Source organism: Scardinius erythrophthalmus (genome assembly GCF_964197995.2).
Source record: "Scardinius erythrophthalmus genome assembly, chromosome: 2".
NCBI classification, from domain to species: Eukaryota; Metazoa; Chordata; class Actinopteri; order Cypriniformes; family Leuciscidae; genus Scardinius; species Scardinius erythrophthalmus.
Window position 1 is genome coordinate 29172032 of NC_138222.1, and position 20504 is coordinate 29192535.

At 40.0% G+C, this 20504-nt stretch overlaps 1 protein-coding gene across 3 annotated transcripts in view; it reads right to left on the reverse strand.

Moving 5' to 3' along the window:
- The window catches only part of cpt1aa (carnitine palmitoyltransferase 1Aa (liver)), a 22416-nt gene continuing 1912 nt past the window's right edge, over positions 1 to 20504 (reverse strand). For all 3 annotated transcript variants that reach the window (XM_081359079.1, XM_081359080.1, XM_081359078.1), the window contains 16 exons: positions 20245 to 20416; positions 20031 to 20135; positions 19461 to 19598; positions 18365 to 18442; positions 17718 to 17825; positions 16855 to 16939; positions 15532 to 15727; positions 15105 to 15293; positions 14376 to 14481; positions 13678 to 13794; positions 13381 to 13545; positions 13136 to 13267; positions 12869 to 13021; positions 1875 to 1988; positions 1682 to 1774; positions 1 to 1246 (listed from right to left, as the gene is read on the reverse strand). In XM_081359079.1, the coding sequence (XP_081215205.1) occupies positions 1160 to 1246; positions 1682 to 1774; positions 1875 to 1988; positions 12869 to 13021; positions 13136 to 13267; positions 13381 to 13545; positions 13678 to 13794; positions 14376 to 14481; positions 15105 to 15293; positions 15532 to 15727; positions 16855 to 16939; positions 17718 to 17825; positions 18365 to 18442; positions 19461 to 19598; positions 20031 to 20135; positions 20245 to 20416 (2038 nt within the window). In that variant the 3' untranslated portion in view covers positions 1 to 1159. The remainder of the gene's footprint in view (positions 1247 to 1681; positions 1775 to 1874; positions 1989 to 12868; positions 13022 to 13135; positions 13268 to 13380; positions 13546 to 13677; positions 13795 to 14375; positions 14482 to 15104; positions 15294 to 15531; positions 15728 to 16854; positions 16940 to 17717; positions 17826 to 18364; positions 18443 to 19460; positions 19599 to 20030; positions 20136 to 20244; positions 20417 to 20504) is intronic.

Below are 20504 nucleotides of genomic sequence, written 5' to 3' on the forward strand. Positions count from 1 at the left end.
GGAGTTATTAGAAGATATGGTTCTAAAGTTTTACTGACTTATTTACAGGAAAGAATGGCTCAACCACATTTCTCTGTATGTTGTAGACCAATGTCAAACAGTTTAAACAGGAACACAGTTCAATTTATGCAGCCTACTTAGAAGAGATGCCTTTAATAGGTCAATGACTGGACTCTGGCCTATATAAAACACCACAGTTGAACATTCAGTTTGAATATATCCATGGAAAAGAGAAAATTGAGAAAAGCTGTTTTGTGCTCCGACATTGAAGTTAAAGATACAATTGTAAGAGTAAATTATGCTTTAAAATGATGTTTATTCTTATACTTCTGAGAATAATGTTGTCAGGAAAAAAAGGCAATACTATTATTACAGACTACTAGACATGAACTGTGAATAATGATTTTTTGTTGTTGTTGTTGTTGTTGTTGTTTAATGCTTATTGTGAATAAATAACTGAATAAAATAATGTTTTAGAATACATGAGATTTTTTTCCAGAAATTAATTTTTTCCAGCCTCTGATAAGAATTAACCAAATAAAACAGACCTTTCAATGCTGAATCAACACGACACCAACCAATAAAAACAGGCTGGTCAAAATCCCTGGTCAAAGCAAAATCCATTATAAATGAGTGCACACATGGGGTATTCAGAAACTTATCTGCTTAATCTCATCTTTCTATTCATTACTTAATATTGAAGCTGAAAAACTGCAAATATAAGAATGCAAAAGCAAAAATAAAGCGATTTGCTTGAATTATAAGATGAACACTTCAGCCAAGCAAATTACTATGCCCCTTGACATCTAGTCAACAGAATGTCATCTATTGAAGTGTCAGTCTAAGAATTTGTACATCTCAGTAAAGTATACTGCGAGCGAAAAGTGAAAGCACATCCTGGTAATGAAATGCAGTTTAACTTTAGATCACCTGCAGCACTGAACTGTTCAGTTAAGACACATGTTAAGGCACCAGCACATATAACAACAGAATGAGATTCTCACACTGCCTCCCTAATTCTCTCCTTCATATGCTGCATCTCATAGACACATGCAAACAAACAGGACAACACAAGTAAAGCAAAAAAAAATATAATATTCACGCTTCTCTTAATTAATTAAGGTTAGTCATTAAAAGCACAGTCCTTTCACCAGTCAAATTACTTTGGGTCTCTTTTGTCAAGCTGAAACAGATCCAACATATCAAGCATTGCTTGTCTGATATTGTTTCCAAAGCGATGAGAGTCCTGAAGAAAGATGGGAGAAAATACAAAAAACTATGAGAGAAAACACCAATTAATCAAAAACAATGTTAGCCATGTATCCTATCTGTTCAAAAGTTCAAATGGTCACTTCCTTGGAAACTGGCACAAAGTATCAATAATAAAATTAGAAGTTGCTGCATCCAGGGAAGCCACTGTGGCTCTTTTCTATACATAAATTACTCGCGCCTCAGAGACGATACGCAGTAACAAACACCTTCATGTTATCTTGCCTTCTGAGGCAGATGCCTGATATGCAAGATAGTTTTGGGAGGTAATTATAGCAAACTGATTACAGACTTTGGCTAAGGCATTTCAGAATTACTTAACATAGAAGATGGTGTCTAATGAGATTGGTTCACTGGTTAGTCCAGCACTTTGTGTATTGTGACTGATTCCTTAGATTATGTGTGTACTCACGGTCTCTAGACTGGAACGCTTGGAAGAGATGTGGAAATTGATGAGTTTTTCACCAATAATCACATAGGCCACACCATAACCATCATCTGCAACCTACCACAGACAAAAAAAAAAAAAAAAAAAAAGAAGTTAAATCTGATCTTTCACTAAGCATTTTAAGATTACCAGATTATGTAATTTTTGAAAGACTCACCGGTCCAAAGCCTCCCCCACTGGTCACATACTCTGGGTGTCTCGCCAGGTCAAACAGCTCCACCTGCTGTAGGGGAGTCTGACTGGTGGAGAGTTTCCAAGGCTCTGACAGCACCTGCAGGGACAGGAAGTCGGACATTTTGCATTCAGTTGCATTGAATTTAGTTAAAGAATATCAGCTACTTGTCTTTAAAGGCAGAAATGTCTTTTATCATTAATTTATCACGAAACATGAGGGTCATCAGGACACTTAGTTCTCATTAGGCATTTAAAAAAAAAATATATATTTTAATATATACACTACTGTTCAAAAGTTTGGGGTCCTTAAAATGTTTTTAAAAGAGGTCTAATGCTCTGTTTACTTTACTTTCAGCAGTAATATTATATTATATTATATTATATTATATTATATTATATTATATTATATTATATTATATTATATTATATTATATATGTTTTTTCCTGTCTCAAAACGAGGCAAATGGTGGTAAAATCCTGATCATGTATTTTAATAATAAGATAATTAAATGTATATTTTTCGTAGACCATCATACACTGTGTTTCCCACAGTATTTTTGTGGGTGGAGCACGGTACCTTTAGGTAAAAGGTTCAAATTATTCGTTCAAACGGCTGATTTATTCAGAATGAGGCAGTTTATGAATGAGTTTATGATTCGTTCAAAACGCTGAATCATTCAGTAATGAAACATGGCTGAGTGTTGCTGTGAGATGCGTTATATGGTTCTGCTGTGATCTTTGTAACTATTTTTGCTGCTGAAACAGAACAAAAACAGTCATTGCGTCTAAAATGTAAGTGACTTAATTTTAACGTCTCGGTTACTAAAGGTAACCTCGGTTCCCTGAGAGAATACTGTAGCCAAAATTATCCTTATAATTTTATATATGTAAAACGCAGTGCAGCTGCACAGCAGACCACAGCAGAGCATTCTAGCATGCTGATTGGCTGTGCTGCGGCAACTGCACAAACCTACGGCGAGGCGGCTGAGCCACGTGAACCTATCAGGTCACTTCGCAACCTGTCATGTCACAGCCCGCCAAGATGGGCGTGGCTTAAGTCTATAAGAAGCCCATTTCCGCCATAGGAATTTAGGTTAAATCGACTGACGCGATCGACCCGGTCTAAGCACACTTGCAAGGTGGGTTACGCAATACTCATTCCCTTCTCTCAGGGAACCGAGGTTACGTTTAGTAACCGAAACGTTCCCTTTTGAGAGTACTCTCATATTGCGTAAGGCTAGCTTATGCTATGGGAACCTCATTTAAAACGCTGCGCGTGCTTATAACCCACACATACTATGGCCCGGGAAGAAACCTGGGACCACAGAAGAGTAAGTTATGACCACAAAAAGAGACCAACATCAGTGGGCCTTATAAGGGGATATGTATAACTAGACCAGACAGCGTTGGGCCTTATAAGTGTTATATAGTGCATAAACATTTTTCTATATGGAAAGAACCTTAGCTTACAAAGCGGGAACCCCCAAGCTATAGAACTTGATAAACGTGGACAGAGAGGCCCAGCCTGCCACCGCACAGATATCTTTAAGTGGTATTCCACGGGACCATGCCCAGGATGAGGCCATGCCTCTAGTGGAATGAGGTCTGACGCCCATGGGGCAGCAGAGACCTTTTGACTCATATGCCAGCGAGATAGCATCTACTATCCATCACGACAATCTCTGCTTCGTGACTGCGCTCTCCCTGGTGCGACCACCAAAGCAAACAAAGAGCTGTTCCGATTGCCTGGATGCAGCGGAATGCTCAAAGTAAACACTAAGAGCCCTGACAGGACAGAGTAGATTTGTGTCTGAAGAGCAGATAGCGAAATGACCTGTGCTCTGAAAGGAGTGGAGAGCACTTTAGATACATACCCATGCCTTGGTTTAAGGACGACTCTGGAGTCGTTAGGCCCAAACTCAAGGCAGGAAGCGCTCACTGAGAGCGCGTGCAGATCTCCAACTTCTTGACTGAAGCCAGTACAAGGAGGAGAGCAGTCTTAAGCGAGACGCGTTTCAGGCTCGCGGACTGCAACAGCTCAAATGGAGTACCTTTCATGGCCTCTAAGACCATGGAAAGGTCCCATATAGGAGCCGATGGGGTTTGAGGAGGGTTCAGCCTCCTGGCTCCTCTGAGGAAGCGCACGACTAGGTTGGTTCTCCCCAGTGACTGTCCAGCCACATGAGCGTGGAACACTGCTATGACCGCCACATAAACCTTGAGCGTGGACAGGGAGCGACCCGTGTCCAAAAGTTCTTGGAGAAAAGAAACACTACTGCCACTTCACATGAATATGGGTCCCAGCTCCGTGCTGTGCACCAGCTGGAAAACACCGCCCATTTCTGGGCATAAAGCCGTCTAGTTGAAGGCGCTCTTGCCTCAGGTCTGGACGGGGATGCCAGATCGCCCCCTTCGCCTGCGTGAGGAGGTCTCTCCTCAGCGGTATCGGCCATGGGGCTATATCCAGCAGCTGAATTAAGTCGGGGAACCATAATTGGTTCCTCCAAAGAGGGGCTATTAAAAGCACTGTGCACCTGCTTTCCCTGATCCGTTTGATAACCTGAGGTAACATCGTGACCGGTGGGAAGGCATATAGCGGGCGGCTGGGCCAGTCGTGGGCCAGCGCATCCCTGCTCTTGGAGAAAAATATTGGGCAATGAGCATTGTCTTCTGAGGCGAAGAGGTCGACCTCTGCCTTGCCGAAGATGCTCCATAGCGACTGAACCGTTTGTGGGTGAAGAGACCAGTCCCCTGGGGAAACTTTGTCTCTGGATAGCATATCCAGGCCCTGATTCAGAATACCTGGCACATGCACTGCCCTTAGTGAGCGCAGATTGTGCTGAGTCCAAAGGAGGAGGCGTTTGGCCATGGTGTGCAGGTTGCTTGACCTGAGCCCACCCTGGCGATTTATGTAGGACACCACCGACATGTTGTCCGTTCGGACGAGGACGTGTTGGTCCTTTATGTATGGGAAGAAAGCCTTTAGCGACAGTTCGACCACTTTCATCTCTAGACAGTTATGTGCAGCCGTTTCTCTAGGCCTGTCCAGAGGCCGGAGGTGGGTCTGCCATTGTGCAGGGTGCCCCAACCTAGGTTGGATGCATCTGTCGAGATCACTTTCCATTTTGAGACTGAGCCCATACTCACGCCTGACTGAAACCAGTCGGCTATTTTCCACGGAGCCAGGGCTCTGATGCAGCCATGGTTCACTTTGATGCGCAACCGGCCCGATCACCACGTGTCCGCCGGGACCTGGTTGTTCAGCCAGCGCTGAAGGGAACGCATGTTCAGCAGGCCTAGTTTGAGAACTGCTGATGCCGAGGCCATCAGGCCTAACATCCTCTGAAAACGTTTGAGAGGGGTGTATGAGCCGGCTTTGAACGGAACCGCTAAGCGCTGGATAGAGAGCGCTCGCTGTGACGTCAGGCACGCTTTCATTTGTACGGAGTCTATGACTGTCCCCAGAACAGAAATAGTCTGGCTGGGAGACAGCACACTCTTGGCAGTATTGATCCTGAGACCCAGACATTCTAGATGGCTGAGGAGCCAGGACCTGTGAGATATTAACCCTCAGAGGTCGGAGATCACGCCGGCGTGATCTGCTCGCTTTTTTCCTTATGAGTTGAATTGAGACCCAAAATACTCTTTTGACTTTGATTTTACAAAACAAGTTTCATACATCAATCGATTCTGTTAAATGTGCATTATTTTTGTGTATACTCACAATAAAAACAAAGTGTTGTGCTTTTTGCCAAATAAAGAAAAATAAACGTGATGCGAGTTCTGCCTTCTATCTGCCAGTGTCGTCCATTCTGAAACGCGTCCGAAAATGAACAATAACTCAGCGAATACTCAGTCAAACAGGCAAACAGACATACAGGCATGAAGCTTGAATTCTCTTCTCTTAAATGAAGTAATTTATATAAAAAACAAATATTCTCATGTTGTGAAATCTGTATTAAAAGAGAGCGATTCCAGTCGACCTCATTAGAGCTAATTCAAATGTAATGTGACTCCGCCTACGGAGAGCGCGCACTATTCAAACGCAAATGAATGAGGCAATCCAAGCAAACCTGTGAACGCCCACATATCAGTTTATTCAGATCATTACTTTAACACCGCCTCAGCAGCGCTGTGAGCAATAACAATAATGAAAAAAGTACCTCAGAAGTGCGGGTATATCGAGGAGCGAGCTGAGGAATACTGTAAGTTTTTTTTTCTTCTCACGTGAATCGGGTTTCTGTTTTTGATGAATGAACGGCAGAGGTGCGCGCTGTTTACCACAGCTCGCAAAAAGACAGTTTAAATTTAAATCGCGTGTGTGAATGAATGAGTATGTTTTAGCAAACTGTATTACTATGAGTAAAAATCGACTGAAATATGTTGAAATAAAATGTAGGCTATTTGTACGTATTTGTACGTAGCAATACGTATTAAACTGCAATTTTATATGCCCTAATATTTCATAAAAACAACGTTACAGTCAGGCGAAATATGAAAGACAACATTTTGTTGACTAGATTTGAGTACAGTTTTTACTGTAGAATATACTGCCACATAAGCTTTTGATGAAAAAAGTAGCCTAAGTGCGGGTATATCGAGGAGCGACCTGAGGAATTCTGTAAGTTTTTTTTTTCTTCTCACGTGAATCGGGTTTCTGTTTTTGACGAATGAACGGCAGAGATGCGCGCTGTTTACCACAGCTCGCAAAAAGACAGTTTAAATTTAAATCGCGTGTGTGAATGAATGATGATGTTTTAGCAAACTGTATTACTATAATGAGATGAGTAAAAATCGACTGAAATATGTTAAAATAAAATGTAGGCTATTTGTATAAGCAATACGTATTAAACTGCAAATTAACATTTATATGCCCTAATATTTCATAAAAACAACGTTACAGTCAGGCGAAATATGAAAGACAACATTTTGTTAACTAGATTTGAGTACAGTTTTTACTGTAGAATATACTGAATATATATATCAAATAAGCTTTTGTTTAGCAATTTTTATATATATATATAAAATAAAGTCATCAACTAAGATGTTAGCTGTTCCAATTTTGGCTATATTCAAACTAATGAATACATAGATAGGCCTAAAATGTAGGCCTATAATCTTTTTTTTTTTTTTACAAAGAAAGAGTACACTTGAAATATTGTTGAAATTTTAATTATTGTTGTAATTGTAACCTTTTTAATAAAATAGCAAAACATATTTACAAGATAGATGTAAGCAAAATGCAGAGTCATTATGCATAATGGGTGGGACATTTTGTATTCCAAGGTGTAAACCACTCCTCGTTCACGCCCACTCGCATAATGGCTTTCCAAGCAAAACCTGTTTTACATCAATTTAAATCAATGTACTGTTTTATCTGAACGATAAAGCAAGACTATTTTCACATAATTTTGAAGCCAGAACTCGAAGGAAGAACATCCATTTCTCAAAAGTCTTATTCATGCATATTTATTATGAGTTTTGAGGTCTTCTTTCAGCAACTTTCATTTTTTATTTTTTCAATAACCACGCATAAGCATTATTCTCTTAAAAATAAAAAAATATACACGCATGGTGATCACATATTTTGGTAGCCCTGTTTGTGCTATATAGAGTGAATTTACACCTTTGCCATTAACATGTTTATAAATAACTGAAAAAAGCACAAATGTCATAGCATGTCAGAACACCTCCAGTGCCCAGAAAACACCTCAGACTCCAGAGGGTTAACTGCACCTCTGACTGGGCTATAACTAGCCAGTCGTCGAGGTAGTTCAGAATTCGCACACCGTGAAGTCTCAGGGGAGCGAGAGCGGCATCCGTGCACCTCGTAAATGTTCGAGGTGCCAGGGATAGAATGAATGGTAGGATTTTGTATTGATAAGCCTGCCCCTCGAAGGCAAATCTCAAGAATGGCCTGTGGCGAGGTGCTATCTGGATGTGAAAATAAGCATCTTTCAGATCCACTGAGAAAAAACAATCCCCTGGGCGAATTTGCACTAGGATTTGTTTTGTTGTCAGCTTCCTGAACGAGCGCGTCATAAGCGCTTTGTTCAGATGCCTGAGATCTAGAATGGGTCTGAGACCACCATCCTTTTTGGGAACGAGGAAGTAGCGGCTGTAAAAGCCTGACTCGCTTATTGTCAAGCGAACAGCTTCTATAGCACCCTTCATTAACAGTTTCGAAACTTCGGCACGAAGCACGTGACTCTTTTCACCTATGTCTCGACCACGGCGTGAAAGTGCGGAGGTCTGCGGACAAACTGTAGCGAGTAAACTCGTTCTATTATGTTCAACAATCTGAAATACCGGGGATGGCCTGCCAGGCTCCGGCCAGGGGTTGAATTATATCTGGGGTCTGGTCGCTTTGTGATAGGGACCTGGTTGCCCAGTTGTTTTGTGCTTGTGACACTGTAGGGAGCGCGCTTATGTGTAGTGGCGCGCACTGAATAGTGGGTGTGCTTTCGGTCTGGCGGCCCGCGGCTCGTGGAGCGAGAGCTGTAGCGAGACTTTGTCACAGGATGCGGCTGAAAAGGTGGCAGTGCTGTTTTAGAAGGCTGAGGAGGCGGCGGTCCGATGCAGAACTGGAGCGCTTGGGGAGAAAATGGTGCATGGCTTGTGATGCCTTCTGTGCTTCGGTGTCTCATGTGCCTCATGCGCTTTGGCATTCTCTGTCCGCGGTGCTTGGGGGGGAGAATGGGGGGGACGGAGTCCTCGTTGAAAATGGCGAGTCGAGCCCGCAGGGTCGACAGCGTCATTTCGTCGCACACTGGGCAGGGAGAGTGCAACAAAGGATGTGACGATCTCCGCCGAAAAGAGGGCCTCTGCACGAGGCACATGATGTGCGCGGCATTTGAAACAACGCCTTGCTCTTTTTGTGATTGTGTGTGTCAGTGTTGTAGTCGAGTCACCAATGTCGAGTCCGAGTCATGTCTCGAGTCCCCAGTGTTCGAGTCCGAGTCCAAGTCCAAGTCACCAAAGAAGAGTCCGAGTCGAGTCCAAGTCGAGTCACCATTACCTGAGTTCGAGTCCGAGTCGAGTTTCGAGTCCCCAGTGTTCGAGTCCGAGTCGAGTCATCAAGGTTGAGTCTGTGTTATATTTCAAGACTGCCTACATTTCTCCACTCTGGCACCTTTAAAGAGCTGATATAATTGTAAAAGAGGGTCTACATTAAACAAAAATGACACCACTGTGTTAACAAATAAGTTGAAATAAACTTTAACAATGCTGTAGAAGTGCAGTTTATTAATAGTAAATGTTAACTAATGTAGTTAACTAGAGTTTAATAAATGGAACATTATTGTAAAGTGTTACAGATTTGTTATACACCGATTCAGACGTCTCGTGAATTCATTGTTGGACAGATGGACAGTTGTTTTAACCATTCCATTAAAGTGAGTCGGTTCAAAGGAGTCATTAGTTCGCGAATCGGACGTGTCATTAATGGACGTGTAGCCTACGACACGCGTTGTGTGATTATCTCGGCAGTTTAGGACATCGCACAAGATTTGTGTCAACACAGAAAACATTTCATGACTGGATAGTTTTTTTTTTTCGTTTATTGAAATTGTTGTTTATGTCAGCTGAATGTGTGGAACGCTTTTCAGAGAAGATAAGGCAAACGTTTTTTTTTTTTAGAACAATTCACACCCCGCGGTAATTCAGGAGAAAAAAAATCTCCGAATGCTCCACGTGAAACTTCATTCTTTCGACCTTTTACTATCGTGTCTTGATTTTGATTCATATGCGCGAGGGAGAGGGAGGAAGACAGCGCTCGTGTTGTTTGAAGATGGTGAGTGTGGGCGCGGCCAGGGCTTTCTCTCTGCTCGTTCTATGCGGGAAAAAAGAGATCCCGGCCGGTCTTGGAGCCCGAAACAGCAAAAGTGTAACATCTTAAATCAAAATTTTATAACCTATTTGGTCAGAACTTCATCCAACGTCATTCATTTGATGAATGCTCAAGTCCAATTTTATATATCCTCGAGTCCGAGTCCAAGCACGAGTCATTAGTCCGCGAGTCCAAGTCAAGTCACGAGTCCAGAGAATAGAGTCTCGAGTCGGACTCGAGTCCAGAGAATAGGGACTCGAGTTGGACTCGAGCCCGAGTCCAGGACTCGAGTACTCCATCACTGGTGTGTGTAGCAACAGCAAACACACACACAGCTTAGAAAGGATATTGGCTTGCCGGATGGCAAAGCAGAACAGCGGGCTGAAGGCGGTGTCCGAACAGGAACCGGCGTCCTCAGAACTGCAGTGCAGGTGGCTCGTTCTGCTGAAGGCCTTTTCGACGGCGGCGGCTTCTCAGTCCGGAGGTCAGCGTCAGCGAAGGTACGTGAGCTGAAGGAGATTAATCTAAATTCCTATGGCGGAAATGGGCTTCTTATAGACTTAAGCCACGTCCATCTTGGCGGGCTCTGCCGTGACAGGGCGTGAAGCGACCTGATAGGTTCACGTGGCTCAGCCGCCTCGCCATAGGTTTGTGCAGTTGCCGCAGCACAGCCAATCAGCGCGCTACAATGCTCTACTGTGGTCTGCTGTGCAGCTGCACTGCGTTTTACATATATAAAATAAGGATAATTTTGGCTTCAGTATTCTCGAGAAAAGGAGTTTTCCCATAGCGTAAGCTAGCCTTACACAATACAAGAGTTCTCTCGAAAGGGAACTATTTGTTTATTGAACTGTAATGAAGTGTATCGTTTTTAATCGTGATGGTATTAAGGAAAACAGCACTCTGGTCGTGTGAGGTTTCTTAACTGTATAATATGTAATAAATAAATGCGCGAGCCTCAACAGTGCAACTTTGTTACTGTCAGTACATTAATTAGGCTTATACATTATTATCAACTAGGCTATCAAATCACCACTTATATTAAATTAAATTAATCCTCGCGTTTTCTGTGATTCCCTATTTTTATTTTTTTTTATGGTTTTTTTTTAATGTTTTTTCCATTTTTCCGTGTCCCGGACAAGCGTTAATGTCGAGCACTGGCATATGTTTTCCTTGATTGGCATTTTACCGTCATGAGAGTGGAAAAAGTGTATCTGAGAATGTGACTGTCTGAGTTTTGTCGAGAGCCGGAGGTGGCACGAAAATTGACGGAGTAATTCTCGCCTTGTAATTCTCTATGCAGGAAAAACCCTGATTATATTATTTACATTTTAATATTATTATAATATTATTACAATTTAAAATAACTGTTTTCTATTTTAAAGGTGCAGTAAGCAATTTATGAGAAAATGCTGTTGAAAGTGGATCGGACCGAGCACCACAACACACTTGTAGCCAATCAACAGTACGGGGCGTGTCCACTCATGATGGGGGAGGAGAGAGAGTGAGCCAGCAGGACATTTGAAGAAAGACTGTAGAAAGAGAGATGGCTGAGAGGGACATTACAAAAGAGAAATGGTCAGAGGAAGATCACTGGAAAAAGAAGGGTTATGATCAGGCAGAAGCTTTAGGACCCGCATTGGTATTAGAAAAGCTTTCCAGCACTGTAGTTATTAGAGAGTTTCTGTTGTTTCTGCTTCATATGCGAGTAATGTTAGTTTTGCTGTTTCACAGAAACAAGATATGCTGTTGTTGTAATGTTAGCTTATGGTAACATTATAACATCATGAGCATCATTGTTTGTCTGGAGTAGGCTTGGTGCTATTATTGGATGTTACCAGTGTTCAGCCGCTACACTGGTTACATCACTTGCTGACCGCGGCACCGCCCCCCACCGTCGTTTCGATTTTTTATAGTAATGAAAATAATTTAGTTAATTTAGAGAACAGACACTATAATTAAAAAAATCAAGGCATCTTCTCAATTCAGCATGACTTGTGAGCCGAACAAGAGTCACAGCACAGGTCAGCAGCAGGAGTCAGATTTCACCTCACTTCGCCCATTACGCCTCAACTCTTGACTGACAAGATGATGGCGAAATATTTGTTTTCAAAGCGAAATGTAAAAACAATGAATTTGTCATTGTACTGTTTTGTTGTTGTGTTTTTCATTAAGAATAATAATGAACCAACCAACCAACCAACCAACCAACCATTCAAGCAATTGCCACTCCCGAATTGGCGATAACCACTGGCGCAGAGCAGAGCGAGCCTTTTCAATTCATTCCTATGGAAGTTGAGGAATTCATTGAAAACGCTCGCTCTTCCCCAGTGGACACACACCATAGGCGATTTAAAAGCGAGGTGAAAAAAGAGGAAAAAACTCCAACGTCTCCCATCCTCCCCAAGTGATACCGGTGTTGTCACACATCGATTAACCGGTGGAATATGTCCTCACTGTCACATCCCTAGTCTGGAGCTGGAGTGCTGCTGGCGACTAACAATGAACTCTTGCTTGTATATACTCTTTGTGTACTGTATGTTAATTTTTTGGTTCTTCCTTGTCGTTTGTTCGTCATCTTTGCTTTATTTTTCAGCAAGTTTATTTTGCTTCGCTTCTGCTAGGATAAAGAGATATCCACTTTTGCATTGCGCATTCATGCATTATGGGGGCGGAGCAATGAAGGGAGGGGTGTGTTTGTTTGAGTTGATTTCAAATATCAAGTGTTTCTCAGAAATTGCTTACTGCACCTTTAATATATTTTAAAATGCAATTTATTCCTGTGATGGCAAAGTTGAATTTTCAGCAGCCATTAATCCAGTCTTCAGCGTCACATGATCCTTTAGAAATCATTCTAATATGCTGATTTGCTGCTTATAATCATAAATTTTGAAAACAGCTGTGCTGCTTAATATTTTGGGGATCTTTTTTACAGGATTCTTTGATGAATACAAAGTTCAAAAGAACAGCATTTATTTAATGTATTTTTATGTAAAAGTATTTACTGTCACTTTATTACTTTGTTCACAATTTAATGCATCCTTGCTGATAAAAGTGTCAACTTTTTAATGATAGTGTAGCGTATGTACTTTTTAATTTCTTATATTCTTACTTTTTATTTTCTGAATCACTTAAATGCTGTAACACACCTCTTGAAGGAAAGGGGAGTCCTGTCCAAGGTACTTAGACACTACGTAGAGGCAAAAGAGATGGCGGTCAATGCCATGACCAGTCATTGCCATTCTGTACATCTGCTGGTGTTTCTCAGAGGCCTGGATCAGTAAACGAAGTTTCTCTTCTCTCTAAAAAATACAAGAGAAAAAAAAACTACAATAGTTGCCCTATTTCCGCTATCTGCACTGGTATAGTGCACCCCACATCCCAATGGGTTTTAAGTAGTATTTTTGACATGGTACCGTCTCATTGTTGGTCATGGCATGGACAAAAGCACAGGACTCCAGGGTGCAGGAGCGCACAGTTTCTGTACGGCCTTCTCTGAATAAACGTGTCATGGATGCCTCATAAGTCAAGCAGAATTTTTGTTTTTCCTGTACAATGAAAAAACATTGACATCACCTTTCACATTTTCAAATGAGCAATAAGCAGGCATATCTTGCTACAACTTTTTATACTTCAGAAGTTCACTGATAGGACAGTTCACCCTATAATGGGCCAGCTGCAGTGCGAGCTGGATGAAGGCATCTGGACTGGTCTTGCACTGCTTGATCAGGCCCTTTCCAAAATCACTAAAGGGGATGATGTGAGAGTCCACATCATCAGCCAAAGCCGTGGCCACAGACAGCGAGTTGGCAATCATAGTTTGGCACTGCCATGAAATACGAAGCACAAGAGACAGAATATCAAACAAGTGAATAGCTTGGCTCCATCATATCCATTCAAGCAAGATGTGAAAAAAGAGTTATCAGTGTTTTTACTATGAAGTGTATCATACACAGACCTCAGATGGGATATTCCACTGGAGTCTTTGAGGTCCAGGCAGATTAGGGTGAGGTTCTCCTTTACAGTGACCATCTTTTGTGTAGCCCAGCTTAACAGGGTCCATCGAGAGTGCATGCTTCATGAAAAATATCATCAAGGTTTACATTAGAAGCAGATATATATAATTTCATGCATGATAAATAGGAATTAAAAGTGAAACACAAGTGATGTACACTACCATTCAAAAGTATGTGGTCGGTAAGAATTTCTAACTTTTTTTTTAAAGAGTCTCTTATGCTCCTTAGCTATACAAATAGTAATATTGTGAAATATACTTCAATAATACTTTTTCAAATTTTATTTATTTCTGTGATAGCAAAGCTGTATTTTCAGCATCATTACTCCAATTTTCTGTCACATGATCCTTCAGAAATCATTCTAATATGTTGATTTGGAAATCAAGAAACATTTCTTATTAATGTTAAAAAATAGTTGCTGCTTAATAATTTTGGGAAAACATGATACTTTTTTTTCAGAATAGTTTGAAAGTCCAAAATAACAGCATTTATTTGAGGCCTGGTTACATTATTAAAAAAAAAACTATTCTTAACTTTAGATCAATTTAATGCATCCTTGCTGAATAAAAGTAATAATTTCTGACTGAGTGACTGACAGACAGTAGTACACCAAAAAAGTAGCGTGTGTGTGCGGATGTACCTCCCAGAGGTGGCCAACGATTGGAGCATCAGCCCAGCTGTGTTCTGCATTAAGGCCCATTGTTCCATTTTTGAAGACAATGAAGTTGATGGACTTATCAAACCACCTAAGGGAAGATGACCATTAAAATGTACACGTTATATAAAAGCTACTTAGAGGTACAGTACTAGTTCCTAGAGAAAGAAAGATTGTGTTCATTTTCAGTCATCTTTAGTCAGATGCATTTACATTGTGGCTTTGCCTCAGATGCAATCAACTCTATCTGTGTCTGTAAAAGTGTGAACTAAATGGCCAATATAGAGGTATGGCCCAAAGAAACTGATGGGTGTGAATGACAAAGAAACAGCATTTCTCAGAGTAGATTGCAGGGGTGATCAATCTCCTGTGGAAGGTCCTAACAGATTTCTATTGTATGCAGCCCTTCTTACCTGTCCTTGTATAAAGCTCTGTCCCACAGACAAAACTTTGGGTTAAGATTCTTTGAAGGCCGACATGCTAACATCACTGCTGAAGAACAGCACTACTACACTACAACTACCTTCAATAAATTCTACTCCCCACAAGAAATCTGGTCAAGCTTACTTATTTTATGTATTAGAGAAATCTAATACATTGGCAAGCCACCCAAACAACTGCTCAGCCAAATATAGAGAAATCTAACAACAACCTTTTCAAAGGGGCATGGAAGGAGATGGTCTCTCTTAACACATGCTATGGTTTCTTTCTCACCTGTCATAACACTTCCCATGGAGCAGCGATTTAGCGTAACGGTCCAAGGACTCCACAGGGTTTTCTGGATCATAGCGCTGCTCTGTGTCATCCAGTGTAACAAAGAAAGCAGCCTTCTCAACAGCATCCAGAGACTTCTTGTTCTTGCCGTGTCTGAGGTAGGCATTACGGGCACATGCCCAAGGCACTCTGACATTCACAGATACAGAAAGCAAGCTTTTACTTCATCTAAAATGGTTTAGACTGTTTGCTAAAAACTAGTGACAAATAATAAGTAAAAAAAAAAGAGAGGAAGGAGTAATTAGTAACTAAAGTACTTAATTTCAAACTGACAGGCCACTTAAACTTTAAAGCGGTTACAAGAGATCAAACAAATTAAAGACAGGAAAACGGTAGCGACTCCTGCTGTTGGGTGTGCAGTGAATACCTGTCCCCTGCGGTGAGGGCGGCGAGGGTTTCCTCTCCAGGCTGTGGCTCTGACGTGTCAGCCAGGATCCTCTCCATCTGTTGCTCTATCTCCCGTGGCAACAGTAACCGCCCATCATAAAACACCCATACTTTAAAGTAACGGCCCCGATGATACACCACAATATGCCTGCTGTCAGACATATGCTGAACGGAGTCTACAGAAAGAAAGAAGGTCAATTTACAATATTTACAATGTTACTATGATTATAAATTAAAAATGTATATATAAACAAAATGGTTTAAATAATTTTTAATTAGTGACAGTAAACAAAACTTTGGGTTAAGATTCTTTGAAGGCTGACACGCTAACATCACTGCTGAAGAACTGTACTACACTACAACTACCGTCAATGAATTCTACTCCCCACAAGAAATCTGGTCAAGCTTACTTATTTTATGTATTAGAGAAAAGTGGCAGTAGAGACAGATTTTCCACAAAGATATGAAGCAAGAATGAAGAAGGAAGAAGGAAGAAGGAAGAAGAAAGAAGGAAGACAGATTTTCCACAAAGATATGAAGCAAGAATGAAGAAGGAAGAAGGAAGAAGAAAGAAGGAAGAAGAAAGAAGAAAGAAGAAAGAAGAAAGAAGAAAGAAGAAAGAAGAAAGAAGAAAGAAGAAGAAGAAGAAGAAGAAGAAATGTTTATTGAACAGCAAATCAGCATATAAGAATGATTTCTGAAGAATCATGTGACACTGAAAATTCAGCTTTGCCATCACAGGAATAAATTACATTTTAAAATATATCAAAATAGAAAACAGTTATTTTAAATTTTAATACTATTTCACAAATATTAAATTTTAATATTAAAATTGAATTTAATAAAAAAAAAAAATAATAAAAAATTACCAACTCCAAACTTTTGAACAGTAGCCTAGTGTTTATAAAAAAATAAATAATAATAATAATATATATATATATATATAATTTTTTTTTTTTTTTTTATAAACACTAGGCTACTGTTCAAAAGTTTGGAGTTGGTAATTTTTTATTATTTTTATTTTTTTATTTATATAAACATAAATATATAAATATATAAATATATAAAGTATGGCATATTACACTTGTAACCTAAAATATAAGGCAACAATAATATATTTACAAAACAACCAATCCACACCTTTGGAGTATAATTTATATCAGCATTCATAAGCTTGTTATCATAAGCTTGTTATCTTTCCCAGTAGCAGATTTAATTGTGTGCACAATGGAAAGCAGGTTTAGGAGAACTTTGCCCTAGAACATGAATTTGCCTCAAAGACAACTGTGTCAGTGTTCAGTACCTGTTTCTATGCCTGGGATGCGACTGGTGTTGAACATGCGCTCAAACTGGGATGAGCACATGGGGATGGTGTTTTGAAGCATAAGCTGTGAAGCAGAGAGAATGGCCATAAATCACTGTTGGGTGGACCAGAGAGAGAACTATGCAATCATTAGTATGCAATGAAGACTAACTAGTGTCCTAGTTAAAAAAAATAAAGAATTAAAAAAATGCAATGGAATGGGATGGAGAGGCATTTTAAGCAGCACAGTCCTGTGTCACCAGCGGCCTGTCAAAACAAAGTCATTATATTATTGTAATTGTGCATAAGAAAAAACTGCCAGCTGCCAATGAACATATACAATAACATATCTATTACTCTGCTAATCAAAAATAACTGATGACACATGACCAGCGTAGTAGACAGAAGCTGGCCTATGGTGCACAAACTGGCTATTCTTACCGCTCTCCAGGCCTGGGATACGGCATGTATTAAATAGCCGTTCCCACTGGGCAGAACAGAGTGGAACTCTGTTCAATAGTGCAAATAGCTGCACCATTATGAGCATATGATCAGGAGGCATGAAATATAGAAATATGTATTGCATTAAATAAAGAGATCAATATCCATAGTGACAGGCCTAATAATAGTTAGGGCAATCAATCATTTGTGACAAGAGGGTAGAAGTTATTACAGTGCTATTACTTATTGGTTCTATGGCTGTGAATGTCTAAAACTATAACAAATTTTATCCACCATTATTATGGGGCAAAATGGTAAATAAGCTAATCTACCCGTTTACTCAACAAAACTCGCTTATTACATCAAAAAAAGTGATTTGTTTACAGTAAAGATGAGGTACAAAATATGGTTGATCGTCTAACCGGCTTGATTTGAGCACGGTCCAGCTTCCCCCTGTAAAGCATGATTGCATGAATGACGTTGCCGGCTCTTGCTGCTTGTAGATGTGTGGGAAAGGCATAAAGAAAATCCTGTTCAGAGGGAAATAAAGAAACAAGGAGTTTTAGATACCAAGAATGCAGGTATAATCTAATTGACATGAAAAAATAAATAAAAATTACCTAAGATTATCTAGGGCCCTGTTTACACCTGGTATTAAGATGTGTTTTGCTCGATCAGATCACAAGAAGACAACGCTAAATACAGGTGTAAATGGGGTCTAAAACGCTTTGAGCTTGTCCACTTTCGACCACTTCCAGAGGTGGTCGAAAACGCATTCGACCGGATTGCTTTCGTAGTGTAAACAAGTAAATATGTAAATTGACAACATATGTAAATTGAGCATGCTTATTTTGTCCATTAGATCGAATAATCTGAAAAAACCCATACATTTACCCACCCATATACCCTCCCCTCAAAGAAATCAGGACAAAAGTGGTTGAAAGTGGACAAAAGAGATGGATTAAAATACCAGGTGTAAAGAGAGCCTAGCAGACAATAATAGTATATCTAGGTACTATACTGCACCTTGTAGCTAAATATGAATGTGAGGCTGGCAAGTACTATTTACCATTACATAGTAGTTACTGTTAACCATGATTGGCCCACGACCTCTCAAGTAGATATATTCTTCCCACCAGTCACTGACCTGAAACACACACACAATGATGCAAACTCAGAGGTGAAATAGGTTAGACAGAGTCATTTCTGTTATGCAGGAATTTTCCCCTTCCCCATCATGCACAGTACCATTCAAAAGTTTGTTTGTTGAGAAGTTTTGTTATGTTTTTGAAAGAAGTCTCTTATGCTTATCAAGGCTGCATTTATTTGATCAAAAACACAGTACAACAGTAATATGTTTTCAATATTATAATTTAAAGAACATTAAAATAACAAACATTTATTTTAAAATAATAAAAAATGTAATTTATTAACTTGATGACAAAGCTGAATTTTCAGTTCTTTCAGGACCACTATCGTCAAATATGATTGACAGTTAGCATAGAGTTAGGATTAGAATGAGGCATTTATATTTATATTATATTATATTGCAGATATCATTAATTCAAGATTTTAAAGTACAACATAATTCGATAATTTATTCTGATTCAAGGGGAATCAGAATGCCATACTGACTGGACAAGAGGAGATGGAGGAGGGTAATTAGCTCCTGAGAAACACGATAGCTGCTGATAATACTGAAGGAGCTTATATATGAATACACTGATAGGCGTCATATTCCCATAGGTAGACGTGTATCAGCTGAGAGTCAGCTGATGCGAGCTTGACTAACATGATCTGGCAGAACTGACGCTACACTTAATCATCATTACTCGTCTTCAGTATCACATGATCCTTCAGAAATCATTCTAATATACTGATTTGGTGTTCAAAGATTTCTCATAAATCACAGTTGTGCTGCTCAATATTTTTGAAAAACTGTGGAAATATTTGTGTGTAAATTAGAATGAACTAATCAGATGCACAAATCACATGGAGTATTTGTCACAGTGGACCCAAAACAAATTTTTCCAAAAGGCAAGTAGTTTGCATCCCTGCAACATATTCAGGAGAAAATATAACACAACATAATACAAGAACTTAAACTGCTGCTGCAGTTCTTCATTGAGAAGTAACTGATATGTAGAGTAATGTGTTATACTTACATAATTGGTGGCCCACCAAGACTTCAGTTTGAGGTACCACTGAAGTTTTGGTCCAAGGTTCTTTTCAAAGTCAAGTGCAAGACTCTGCATTCTTTGGTGTTCCTCATCGCTCAGCAGTGGTCGGACTGATTCAAGATACTATAGGTTCAAGAAAACACAGCTAAAATTCACACTTATAATCAATATCTCACTGTCAGGGAAGTCAAAAAGATTAGTATTAACTTAAATCCAAGCATGTTCCTTATGAGTCTCAACAAATGAGGGTTTATAAGTTCAAATCAAACCTAAGCTAGTTTATTTTTCTAGTACCGTTCTCAACAGCGTGCATGTTTTAGTAAGTTAATACTTCATCCACGCTGTGCAACCTACCTCCAATATCAGTAGATAATCACCTGAGCAAGTTAACTCTGAAAACAAGTGATCAAAATCCACATTGAAAAAACTAACTGAAGAGTAGCTATTCCTCGGTTACCAGTCTGACTCTGACATTTAACTGATCAAATCATCTCAAATAAATATATTAAACTGAAGAATAGTTTTGATCGGGTTGTTTAAAAGATGAATAATTACTCTTCTCATGGTGTCCTTCACAGATGGCAAAGGTAAGTGAGGAAGCGATGTCTGGAAGCTGTTTAGCATTGGTGTTTGCATGCCAGAAAAAATCTTCACTAGCACCTGCAAAATCAAAGAACAAATGGCAGAGTTCAAAACAACCAAGAAGGGATCAGTATAAAGTGTTCCAGAAAACAATTAACACAAATTAAAAAAATCCTCAATGTCATACAAGCCACAGTTGAAGTTTCCAGGTCATTTTGCCACGGGCACCATACATCCAGCCATGCCAGGACAGCAGACTCTTCAGGACAGACCTCATGCAAAATATGATGGCAATCCACAGACCCGTGCCCACCATGACACCACCAACTAACATTTGCTTTTGTGCAGACATGTACCTACTGCAGAAAGAGAAGCATAAGAGGAGCCTGATTGAGAATAACCTCTAATATGCACTAATGCTATTTAGGCACTTTTTATTGTGTTGTG